Source organism: Microtus pennsylvanicus, chromosome 15 (genome assembly GCF_037038515.1).
Source record: "Microtus pennsylvanicus isolate mMicPen1 chromosome 15, mMicPen1.hap1, whole genome shotgun sequence".
NCBI lineage: Eukaryota > Metazoa > Chordata > Mammalia > Rodentia > Cricetidae > Microtus > Microtus pennsylvanicus.
This window is the reverse complement of record NC_134593.1, coordinates 43,936,921-43,950,361: the sequence shown is the minus strand read 5'-3', so window position 1 is coordinate 43,950,361 and position 13,441 is coordinate 43,936,921. Positions and strand designations below refer to the sequence as shown.

The following is a 13,441-nucleotide window of genomic DNA, read 5'->3' as shown; positions in this document are numbered from 1 at the left end:
CTGTACTTGTAAGACTGAGATAAGAAATACATCATCTGCATGCTTTGTGTGGATTGTAGGGGGCACATTCACATGTAGATTTCCTCCTATAGATTTACATACACGATGATGAGCAATAATTGTAGTGTTCCATTTTTCTCTCATCCTAATTTATAGCTAGATGAAAAGAGGCTCAGGCGTATTGTTCCAGATATTACTGCTAGTTTTGTTTTCTTTTGAATATGCAATGCTAGCTCTGTTACAAATCATCTTTAAGATACTTTGTAAGACAGCTATCTGATTTTCAGAAACAAAAACCTTTGTAAACAAGGAAACTATTAACTACACATGATGCTTTTTGCCTATAATCTTAGGTTTTCAGAGCCTGGAGCAAAAAATTGCTGAGAGTTTGAGGCTAGCCTGTACTACAGACTTGACTCTGAAAAATAAAAGAGGATCCTATTATCATTGCTTTTTTAACATTGCTGTAAGAAGTATCTGGTATCAGCAAAATTATTTTAAGAATCAGATTCTTTTCTATGAAATGGAGCAGGTTTAAGCGCATCACTTGTGATTTACTTAAAGGTACTATCTGAAACAGTTGTAACTGTTCTTTTGGCTAATGTTCACAATTTTCTTTTAAAACCTCCCCATTTGAAGGATTGCATTTCAGGATCACAAAAATATACCCATGACCTTTTGATAGGTTGCCTTGCATTTTTGATATAAAATGGGGAAAATTTATGCTGTAAAACTAAAATAAAATAAAGGTATCTCCTGTGTTTTACATTTTACACATTGACAGTTGTGTTCATGGCTATTGGAGGAGAAGCTTGCTTTAGTCACTTAAAAGTACTATGATCATTCTTTTTTAACTATCTAGGATGTTTCTTTATATTTCTTTCCTAAAGCTCTGTAACCTGTTTGTATGTATATTATGTATACACATAGATACATGGGCATATCTATATATACATATTGGTACACTGTTAGTAGTTTTAGGAAATTGCCATAAAAAGAGAAATTGCCATATTATAAAAATTAATCCAGAGAAATAGACAAGATCTCCTGAGTAAATTGGGAGCATGGGGGTCATGAGAGAGGGTAGAAGGGGAGAGTGAAAAATGTATAGCTCAATAAAAACAATAAAAGACATTAATCCAGAAGGTCTTTTGCATAATTATAAACCATCCAGTAAACTCCACGTATTCTATGAGAATTTAACCGTCAAAATGAGAAATAGATGCTCTGGATTTTTTGCAGGTCCGGATTTGATTTTGTTTCTTAGTGACATTTGGCTCTAGAGAAATTCCCCATCCACCCAAGAAATGAGATACTTTCTTACTCTTGATTCTGTCCCTTGCTTGCCTTTTTTTTATCCCTTGCTTTTCTAAAGGCACTGTATGTACCTGATAAACAGATTGCAGTCACATCCCTCATGAAGCTTATACGCTATAAAAGAGATAATTGTCCGTGATCCTTTCCATAATTACTTCCCAGATTTGCCAAGAACTTCTGAGAAGTTTATTATACTAGGACATAAGTGAGTGGGCAGGACCAGTTGTCCTGAGGAAAGGACTTGTTAGTTCAGATTGAAAAAGCTAGTAGAGATGGCTTAGGTAATGATCAAGATTAAGAGGGGCAATTTATATTCAGACCCTGAAATTAGTATGATGTTGGCACATACATAGAATTAATAGAAAATCACTTGAAGATATTTAGGAACCAAACAGTGATGTGCCTTATAGGCTCTACTAGGAATTTTATATTCCTTCCCGTCCTCCTGACATGTATTCTTTTGAGAAGCCTGAAGTAAAGGCACAAAGGTAGAAGTGACATGCATATTTTTCCTCCATGTTATATGTGAAACATTTATACATACATATATATGTATATATAAATCTATAAGATGTGAATAAGACTCTTCCTGTTGTATATTCTCTATGCACCCTGACTGGACTTAGTTCCTCACAATGCTTCTAGTGTTACCTGGAGACTATTGACTATTTAATCTTCTAGGCCTATGGAACCATTTCTATTGTAACTGCTTCAAATTGGGGAAATTACATTTTTTTGAGAATGAAAGCTAAATGTATATGTTCAGATTGGAAGAAACACTTACAGAATTTTATAAGCAATTGTTAAATACTGGAATTTTTAAATTTGTTATGGTATCGCATTTTAAAATAAATGCATTCTGCTTTTGCTATTTGTACACACATTTTTACTTTTTTTTTTTATCTTCCTTCCCTCCACCATGCCCTCCCACCTCCCAGTTTGGTGCCTTGCCACCTGGCACAAAAATTCCTTTGCAAACTGCAGTGGAAGGTGAACTTAGCCCTTCAGCCCTTCCTCCTGCCCCACCAGCACTCTGTGGAGCAGCACCTCCTCCCCCACCTCCTCCCCCACCTCCCCCACTTCCAGGAATGGCAATGCCATTTGGTGGACCAGTGCCACCACCACCTCCCCTGGGATTTCTCAGTGGGCGAAGTTCTCCTCCATTAAACCTGCCATTTGGGTTGAAACCAAAGAAAGAATTTAAACCTGAAATCAGCATGAGAAGATTGAACTGGTTAAAGGTAAGGCCTGTTGGTGGGAGTGGACATACTTCTCCTACATAACTTCTTCAGTTTAGATTTACTAATGCATCGTTTCCCGTGCGAACTTTATTTCTGATGACAATATAACAACTGCATTTATATAGTATATGCACATATATTTTATGTATGCAGTTTATGTTTTATTCGAGTACTTTGCTATTGTCTAGTAATTTTTGTTTTGCAAATTTGGTGAGAGTTGATAATTTCATGGAATTTACTTTTATAAAGGGTTTCTCAAAAATATGAAAGGCTAGTGTTTGGAGTTAACTCTTTCTGTGTGGAGCTATTAGGGAGAGTACTTCCTGACATCAAAGCTTATATATAGGTGACTGGCAGTTTCAATCCTCCTGTAGGATGTTCCTGATCTTGTAAGTGTGGGAGATTCTATGTGGGGATAACTTGTTTCGGGTACCCAATGAACATCAACAATAACCGAGAATCATAGCTAGGAAGAGATGAGCTCCAGTAGCTGCAAGTGCACAATCATTTGATCGTGGAAATTATTTTCTTCTCCTCGTAAGACCTCAGTATTCTGAAAAATATATCTGTCACTGGGCCAACTTTGGGGGTCAGATCTCAAAGAGCTGACTCCACAAACATCTGCTGGAGCTTGAGGGTACTGATCTGTGTGCTGTGATTGGGCCAGGATGGGTGAACTGCTAAGGTATTTATGAGTCCCTTTTCTCTGATTGCAGATTGGACCAAATGAAATGTCTGAAAACTGTTTCTGGATAAAAGTCAATGAAAATAAGTATGAAAATACGGATTTACTTTGTAAACTTGAGAACACATTTTGTTGCCAACAAAAAGGTAAGTTTAATAGTTTGTTTATTAATTTATTTTGAAATTGTTAATATTAGTACTTCATAATTATCAATCTAGAGAATACACTACGAATGCTTTATTATGATACATCTTTATTAGTAATTATATATAAAATGACCTAATAAAAGTTTTCAAAGCACTTTTACACACAGGTGATCACATGAACAATTTTAAATAATGCTGAATATGTGCTTTGATTCTTATATTTTCCATGAAAAATTATTCAATGCTATTCCTCTGAATTAATTTATGCTTTCTCCTTAATGTTTTATATTTTTAGAGACAATGATAGGTGAAATCGCCTTAGGCCTTGTGTGTGTGTATGGAGAGAGGGGGGAGGAGGGGGAGATTGACTTATTAAATATATACAGTTCACTAAGGACCATGTTAGATATACTTATATAGGATTCAAATTGATAATCACGTGAATTTATACATATTAGGTGGTCATTAAAAATTCATTTGTAGCCATTGAAATGTTTTTAAAATATAATTTTAAATTAAACTCTCTCTCTAAGAAATAATTGTAAATTATAAACTTGGTCTAACAAGTAATTGTAGAATTACTATGTATTTCTGAGCAGGATTTGTCTTGAATAAAATATTGAAAATCCTGTATTGTGGTTTTTAAAGACAGCGAGGAATTTTTGACAAGCTCACCTAAGGAAAACTTGTGAAGTAAGCAGGTCTTAATTTTACCTTTTGATTATGGTGAATCAAAATTTCCTTTGAATAAGATTAGTTCAGTCTTCAAGCAATCAAGAGAAATGTGTGTAGTTAAAATATGTATTTACATGTAAAACACTTCAGAATTTCAGATTTCATAATCTGGAATTGATTAGTCTTCCCTTCGCCTTGGTGGTATGAAGAAATGGTGGTACCTCCAAGCTATTTAAGTGAAGCTGCCACCCAGCTACCCTTCGTTCCCCCCTCTACTCTGATTACTTTCTTAATTAATGAGGCTCAAAAGGGAAACTTGTTAGCATGTCTTTAATTTAGCTGTAGTGTTAGCCCTAAATGAAATAATTGGACCTTTAAAAATTCTTAAGTCATCTAACTTTAGCCTTGAGATTCAAGGTTGCATGGGAGAAAAAAGAAATACATTAGCTGTTTCTAATAGTAGTGGTGGAGATTGAGGTGAAGTCATCAGACCTCTCTGGAACTGGCATTCCCATCTACCTCTGCCTCGTTCTGGCCCTGTTTTATCACTTGACGAAAGCTGATACTGTGTTTCTTCACCTGAAATGCATCTGAACTTTTCTTTATATATTTGATATTTTTATAGTGACTTGGAAAGCCTAGGGTTGTGATCCTGAGCAACATGAACATTTCATAATTACAACTAGATATGTAACTGAGAAATGAGGTTTTTTTTTTAATTCTACTTCAGGGAATCATTCCCTGAGAGCTCCACGTGAAGAGTCTCGGGTATGTTTCTGACATTTCTAGTACTTAAGCCCTGTAATAAAAAGGCCAGCCGTTGTTGTTATTAGAGAGAAACACTGGTTTTGACAGTATAGACATTTACTGGGAATGATCCAGTTGAAAGGAAAAAGGATGTTCCAAAACTCAGGTGAGAATATTTGAGGCATGGACAGGTTAGTCCGTGCTTTCTTATTTTTGTCCTATCTGTTGAGGCAACTTGTCTAAATGCTGATTTTTGCCTATGTATCATGAACCAAAGTTCATTAAATTATATAATTTCTGGAGAATTCAGAAGTAAACTTGGCTTCTTAGTCCAAGGTGAAAATTTTTTAGTCCAGGTGAAAATTCTTTTACAATTTCTGAGATTCCTTTTTTATGATGGTGGGTTCAAATAGAAGGACTGATGATGGATCATTTTAATCATTAGTTTGCATTTTAAGGAGTCAGGGAATGGCAGAGTCTTCAATTAGTGATGAATGTAATGTAGTTATAGACAAATGTTGTGCTTTATTGCACTGAATCTTTGCAGTAAATATTTTGGATCCTTCTCAGATTATAAAGATTGATGTTCAGTCCCACACATTTAACTGCGGAGATAATAATCCTCCATGTTTACTACGTAAGCTTGGGAAATATACATAGTAAGAATAAAAGAGGTGAATCCCCTTTTTTTCAAGGGGGGGGGCTTAGTATTTGTCCTGTCATTTTACAACAAACATAGGTTTAGGCTTTGAGTACTTTCTTGTTCCTTTTGCTGGGATTTGTAGTCCTCACACACTGCAAGGTTGGGCGGAAGCTGCTATTGCTATAGAGCTCCTGTTCGTCCACTCCTGGAGCTGGATTCTTTTCCTTTCTTCTTCCTCCGTTTCACCGTTTGCTCATTTTCTTTCTTTCTATCTCACCTTCCACCCCTCTCCCCCTCATGGAAAAGATCTCTCTGAGTAGCCTTGTCTGTCTTCACAGTCTTTGTATACCAGGTTGTCCTCAAACTCACAAAAATTCCCGAGCTTCTGGCTTTAGAGTTCTGGGCAAATGTCACCATGTCCAGCTGGGTGGTCTTCATGCCATCTTGTATCATTTCCACTGTGGCCCAGCTGTTTTCTTCATAAAGCAATTGTTACTTTACACAGAACCATCTTTCCTTACCTGACTATAGCCATAGAAAAGTCTTTTTGGCAATGATCTAGGATATAGACTTTTTCTCTTAGCTCCTGTAGGCTCTGTATGCATATGTATGTCTGTATGAATGAATGCGTGATGCATGTGTGTATTATTCCTATGCATGTTTTCAGTTCGATCTCAGTTTGTTTTTAATTGTTTTTCTCATTCATGTCACTGTGCTAGGGAGTAAAAACCATAGTCATATCTGTAAAAGTAAGTCTTTTCTAAGCCTTTCTTTTGGAAATGCAGGTAGAAACTCTTCAGACTTTCCCCCTTTTCTGTTTCTTCTTCCTTCTGTTTTACTTGTTCAGCATTCTCCATTGGGCAGCCACTCTTCAAATCAGTGATACATGTTCAACTTTATCTTTGACATTTGGTAAGCAACCGACAATGAAGATGCATTCTCATTACTCCTGTTGCGTTTACAGTCCTTAGTCAATCAGTAAACCCAGCCGGGGGCTCATCTGAAACATGTGACTGAAGAGCCCCATGAAGCACATTCATTCTGACTTCAGAAGAGCGGACATAGTTTACTGTCTTTGGTTCACGTTAATACATAACAGGGTTATATAAAACACTTTATATCAAGTTTAATCACAGTATTCATATTTTGAACATTTGGTATCATCAAAACATCTTGCTCTGCCTCTCTTTCACATGATTGGAAGCATCTGCTAATTTTTTATAGGCTGGTGGAAAATGGATTACAGTATCCTAACAGGTTATTGGTGTTGCATTTGTCAACTAAAATTAATATTAATTACTTTCATTATTCACAAACAGTTAATAGGTATTAAAGGGCTTTCTGGATGCATATGAATAGTCTAACTCATTTGAACTGATTTATTATAAAAATATAGTTTCACATTTGTTAGCCTTTTGAAGTAATCACATTTTGTAGCAGGTGTGTTACATTTTCCAGATATGGCTAATAAACTGGTTTGTAAATACTTTTTCACCTGAATGATGTCATTTGGAAATAGCTCGTGTATTTTGTACTTAAGAACAAATCAAGCTTGGCTTTCTGATATCATAGTTCAGTGGACAAAATGCTGGGGTAGCAAGTGATAAGCTGTGGATTATTACAGTGTCTTATTTGAGTTCAAGATGTCACTTTATATTTAAAACATTCTTTTTATGCATGAAAATACATCAGATGTCCTAAACTAACCAAAAAGCCTTCCTTAAGGTGAATATCTAATTCATAACAGAAATATGTGGTTTTGGGAATACATGCTAATGACAAGGTAATTTCCAAATGAGTACAACCTAACTTAACACAGAAAATGACATTTGAAAAATATTAATTTATAAAAATTAAGGAAAAGTAAACTGATTATTAAATATATTTCTAGGTTCTTATTAGTCATGTCTGTGACTGAGTCTCATAAAATCTGAAGCCATATGGAAATTACAAAATGTATGTTGAAGGTCTTGTTTCACTGTAAGAAAATATTAGTGTTATCAGTTACAGATTATGCCCTGTTGGGTTGCTGAAGTTTCAAAATTTATTCTTGAAATATTGTAGAAATAAGGGCCAATGAGATAGCTTAGAAAGTATAGTTCTTGCTGTGCAAGTCTGATGACCTGTGTTTCCAGTAGAGAGAACTGACTCTCCAAAGTTTTCCTTCTGATGATGTCCTTACCACTGCTGCCACGTGCTCGCCACAAATCAGTCTTTTTCTCTAAAAACAAAACAGATACACACACAGAGAGAGAGAATAAAATTTACAAAATTAATTAAAATAAAAATGTTCATAGAAATTGAATGTGCATTTATTGAATCTGTAACCACAGAAGACTTTCAAGTTAACATAACCTCATTTTATGCTAAGTTATATACAATATCTGTCATACAATGGTAGACATTTCACAGGTCATTGTGTCTAGAAATACAACTTTCATACCGGAGAGATGCTCTCAACAGAAACGGATGAGTTGAGTGTGTGTATGTCTGTGTGCATGTGCACTTGCTTTTTTCCCTTATGGACATATGTTCTATTCTGTTCTTTCTTCTTTCTTCTATTGTAGCAAGTAATGATGTTAGTGCAGAGACTATGACTGTGTCACTTGTCTAATGATGGGATGTTCTTTCTCTTCCCTATTCCACATCAAACTTAGTATTAAATTGTGGTAACAAGTTTTCGTACTGTGTTGGGAGCCATTATCTTATCCCACACCTTCTTTTGAATTTTTGTTTTGTTTTCTGTATTCTCTGCTTAATTCCTCATTAATTTTTTTTAATTAAGTGGGATATTTACCCCTTTGTCCTCTAATTGTATTAAGTAATCTTTCCTCTTTTTAGTAAATTACTCTTTTCCTTGTCTGAATTTAATTTTATAACTCAGGATTGCCACTTTCAATTAGTGTACATTCTGATTTACATAAAAATGCATATTCAGGCACATTTTTCCAAGTGCACTATTTTAATTCCCACTTCCCCAGCTCCCCCCTTGACTGGTGTAGTACAGGAAGGATTACCTGGTGTTAGCAAAGTGTCCCTCTTCCACCACTGAAGCATAGAACAAGGGTCATGACAGAGCAAATTCACAAGTAGATGTGCAAGGCTTCTAGCTAATTATATGCTACTTAGGCATTTGTTATTAAATAGAGAAAATCCTATTTTAAAGGAACATAGACTTTCTTCATTCAGTTAATGTATGTACTTTATCATTTTAAATTATAAATTCATAATTTTATGGTTATAATGAAGTTATTGCACAACTTAGGTTTTGACATGGTTATGTGTTCATGTGTTAATATAAGTCCAATCCCTTTTTCTCTTGAGTCCAAATTATTTGGGCATATGCCTTTTCTCACAGCTCTTATGTTTTGTGCATCTCAGTTGGGAAACAAGGCCAACAACTTTTTGCACCAGGTTCTGTCTTGCCTAGGTACATTGCTCATTCTTCAGAGACTTCAGAGTTATACACACTTATGTCCTGGAGTTTTATCTTAGAGTTAGTGGGGAAATCAATAACCATACCAGTGTTTTCTCTAATCTCTGCTTAAAATTTGTATTTTTCTTCAATTATATATACTTCATACTGTAGTATATTTACACATTGAGGCTCATGTATATTTTTATTATATATTGTAATTGTTTTAAATACTTTACATTATTATTTAAACTCTATTCATTCAAAATTAAGGGTATTTTCATCCCTTATGTTAGTTTGTTGTGGAAGAATATTTTAGCTATGTAAAGATATATTTGTTGATGTCGCAGACTATATTTTAACTCTGTTTATGTGTTAAATTTGTTTTAACTTCATTTGTTTAGTTTTGTAAAGATGAATTGCTGTTTCATCTTGCCTGCCTAAGGCACTTGATTGGTCTAATAAACTGCTGACTGGCCAATAGCTAGGCAAGAGACAGATAGTTGGGGTTGGCAGGCAGAGAGAATGAATAGAAGAAGAAAGTAGATTAGAGGACCAAGAGAGGTTGTCTGTTACCCTCCTAAATAGACTGTGGTCTATTTAAACTATACAGTTTGTTATTATGTATAGCCCTTAAATTGAGACTCTTTGACACTACCTCCAAAGCTTCTCTGCACTCTGGTGTGGTTGGTTACCTGTGAAGTCCTCCGCATTGTCTGCCACTGTCCATGTTTCACACTACTCTTCTGTAGAGTGTCCCATTTGCTTTACACTTGAAATTTTTGTTGTTGTTTTTGTCCAAAATAATTCAGGAGATCAATTTATTATTTGTCCTGAAATAGTCCATCCAAATTTGAATCTTCTAAAAAGACACTTTCAGCATCCCCCAGTTCCTTTTTGAGATGGCATCTGGCTTTGCTCTTCATTTGTCTTTGAACTTAAGGGCTCAAGAGATTTACCCAGCTCAACCTCTTGAGTGGCTGAGCCTACAGGCATGTCCCTCTGCGACAGGCTTTCACCTGTCTCTTCTTAAAGCTTCCTAGCTACCACATTTATTAGTAAAAATACATAGACAATCGGAACAAAGCATGAGATTCCTTCATTGGAAAAAATAAAATAATACTATCGATGTGTTTTTGAAACATTTACCTGTTTACTTGTTGACACTGTCTTATTTTTTCTCCAGAGCAATTCTGTGAGAAAAACAAGACAAGTATTATCTGCATTTTCTCTATAGGCAAAAGTTCTGCTTTGAAGAGAAGTTCATCTGAAAGAAGCAGGGACTGAACGGAATACAGATCTGAGTGTGAGGCCATTGCTCTCTGCTCTGCCATGCCGCTTCTCTGATTAAAAGAAATCCTATTATGTTTTATTTAAAGTGCTCTTCTTTGATTTAAAATAATTTCCCTCTCATCTCCTGCCACCTTACCACTGCCCCACAGCGGTTCACCCTCATCCCACGATTTATATTAAAGGCTTTAAAACTTGCCATTTTTTATTAAGACCATCTTTCATCATTTGGCACCTTTATTCACATCGGTAAGTATTTGAGCTGTAAATACCAACTACCATGCTGTGGCGTGGACAGAAGACACGGGGGCTCTGGCGTCCACCCTCCAAGTGCATAACCCTGGCTTTCACAGCTACAGTGTTTTTCTCTATCAAATGGGGGACATAATACCTGTCTTATGGGGTTTTTGTGAGGACGATAGCATGCATATTGTAAAGCATCTTTTGCAGTACCTTGCTCATTGTGTTGCTCAAAAAATACTAAGTTTTGACAGTGTAGGCTCTATTTTCACTGGTAAAGTTCTGTTTATCATCTGACTTTGTACAGTGTAGCTTGCTTTTTGTCATTAAAATGGTAAAAATATCTTTTGGAAGATTCATATTTTCTTTTTATAAATTTGAATGGAACTTCCTTTCTAAACATTATAAGACATCAATATTTTATGTATTTGTAGAATATCATATAATGTGTTGATATATTTTTTACTGCAAAATTTTTAAATTAGGATAAACATATTTGTCTCTTCAGACAGCCTTTCTTCCCAGAAAATACCTTCAAAGTCATTTTTAAATATACAGATGTAGCTGTTATCTGATATCAATCTAACTGCAGCCAGAATCCAGGTCTTCTCGCCACCATCAAATGATCTAGCCTGGTACTCAGCCATCAATTCTGTCTGTCCCTATTCCTTACTCTTCCATGAGTAAGTTCTTCTGTGAACTTTCACTGTACTCTCAACTTGGTTACTAATCATTTTTCATTCCTCCTCTGAGTGACTTTATGCAATACTTTTCTTTCTGTGTCTGGCTTATTTGATTCAACATATTCTTTCAATTTCTGTTCACATCACTGAGAATAATAGGTGTTCTTCCTTTCAGTGGTTAAATAGCCATTTGTATTTGTCACATTTTCATTATCCATTCATTAATGGATGGATACTTTTCGTTGTTGTTTTGAATAGTAGTTCAGTACACACAGGTGTGCATATGCCTCTTCCACATACTGCTTTCATTTCCTTTGGCTATTTTCATGTTACAGGGAATGCAGAATCATCTGCTTCTTCAGTGTTTTGAGTACCTTCCATTATATTTTCTATAAAGGCTGTAGCAATTCACATGTCTTTCTCCGAGTGCTTTCTTTTGTCTTTTTTGATAACACCTATTTTTACTGGTATGAATTTGGTATGCCTTTCTCTACTATTTTTCCTAGAGGGCACTTACAAAAATAGGAGTATTTGCCTCTCACCTTAATTGGGTAATTTGATTTTATTTTGTCTTTGAATTTGTGGTTTTCTTTTATATTTGGGGCAATAACTTCTTGTTATCAACAGAGCTTACTAGTATTTTCTCTTGTTCTTTAAGCTATTTACATTGATGGTTGTTTCTTATTCTGAGTTGTTTTCTGTCCCATGCAGAGGCTTTAACAGTTTGATGTAATTTCATGTAATGTATTTTTTTTTTGCTTATGTTTTCTGTACTTCTGGATAAAACAAAACAATAAACTTTACCCCTTTTCAGTCTTTGGAAGTATTTCTGTTTTCCTTAGCAATTTCATCATTTCAGGTCTTTTTATTTAAGTCTTTAATTTTTTCGGGATTGATTTTCACATAACTGGCAAGATATAATTGTTGTTCCACTTTTTTGCAGGTTCTTAGGACCTCAAGCTTTTTTCACCATCATTTACGGAAAAACCTGGACTTTCTATAACACATATTCTTAGCATTTTTGCTAGGAAGTTATTGGTTGTTGACGTATGTACTTTCTGTTAGGAACTCTCTTCTGTTTCACTGGTATGTTTAACTTATATGGCAGCACTCCCTGTGACAATATAATTTATGTTTAGCTAAAATCCTGCTTCCAGTTTTCTAAATCACAACACTTACCATGTGAGTTGACGTGTTTCAATAACCACGTTTGAAAATGTCAAATTGGTCCATCCTGCATTTCCATGAGTGCTTTCTCTATGGCTGTCCCTTTCAGTTTTGTATGTCTTATGTAGTGCTTTATCACATTTCTTTGGGACACGTTTATTGTGTCAGAATGAATGTAAAGACACATTTTTATTCCAGTACTTCTTTTCTTTCTATATGTGTGTCTGCCATGAATTTAAGGCTCGAAAATTTTTATAGTGTTGCAAAATGTAAGATCTAAATTTTTCAAATGTTGCTTTTCTTGTTATGGTTTAGTTTAGAATTTTAACAACGTCAGAGTAATTTTGAAAGAGACACATTTAGTCATTTATAAAACATTATCTGGATTTTAAATAATTATTTTTGACAGGCATGTACTTTTTCAAAGATGAGGGGCCATGGTATGGATGGCTTAATGTAATTAAGGAACTAGGATCTATAAAGCATCGGCAGCCCTCGGTTGATAGGCAGCTGTGAGTGCCAAGTAGAGCCTGAATTTTCCCCCGAGTTTGCAGGAAGTGTGATAACTGTTAATTTTGTAGTCTCTGAGTGTTGGCATCAGACTTAGTGCAGTGATAATATTTGAGGAGTAGAATACTCCACTGCCGACCTTTCGTCGAGCTGTTGTGGTTTAAGCTAATAGAAATTAGTTGCAAGAATTTTAAAAAGTTGCTGACTTTCTACTGTTCTTGGCATACCCGACAATTATTAGCTTTACTTGATGTTGGTTTCTTAAATTCATGGCAAATTGAGGGAAAGGACAAGGGAATGTTTTTGGTTTGTCGCCTAATTGCAGATGTGTGTCAGCATTTCTACTTGGTTATGAGTTTGTCTGAGTATTTAAAGAATTTCAAGTCTCTCCTGGTAGAAAGTATCCATCTCTGAATATGACATAGTAGCCCCTAAAATTGGATTGGAAGGTGCTTAGGATTTTGCTTGCTCTAGTCATGTAAGCTATTGTTTCTTGGTGAACTAAAGAGGTAGTTTGCCTGCAAAGAACAATTGAAATCAGAATTCTGGTGTTTGGTGCTCACAATATTAATCTCATATCTCAGTGACAGACTTGTGTTGGCTTCTTGTCCTTTTGCTTTGCTTTTTCCATAGGTTAGGCAGAGTGTAACTAGCAGAAGTAGATAATTATGCTCACAAAGAG

General features: G+C 35.3%; 1 protein-coding gene across 1 annotated transcript in view; it reads left to right on the top strand.

Moving 5' to 3' along the window:
* Diaph3 (diaphanous related formin 3) overlaps positions 1 to 13,441 on the top strand; it is a 449,402-nt gene that overhangs the window by 171,837 nt on the left and 264,124 nt on the right. Inside the window, exons 16-17 of the mRNA XM_075949702.1 lie at positions 2,256 to 2,558; positions 3,275 to 3,389. Of these exons, the coding sequence (XP_075805817.1) occupies positions 2,256 to 2,558; positions 3,275 to 3,389 (418 nt within the window). The remainder of the gene's footprint in view (positions 1 to 2,255; positions 2,559 to 3,274; positions 3,390 to 13,441) is intronic.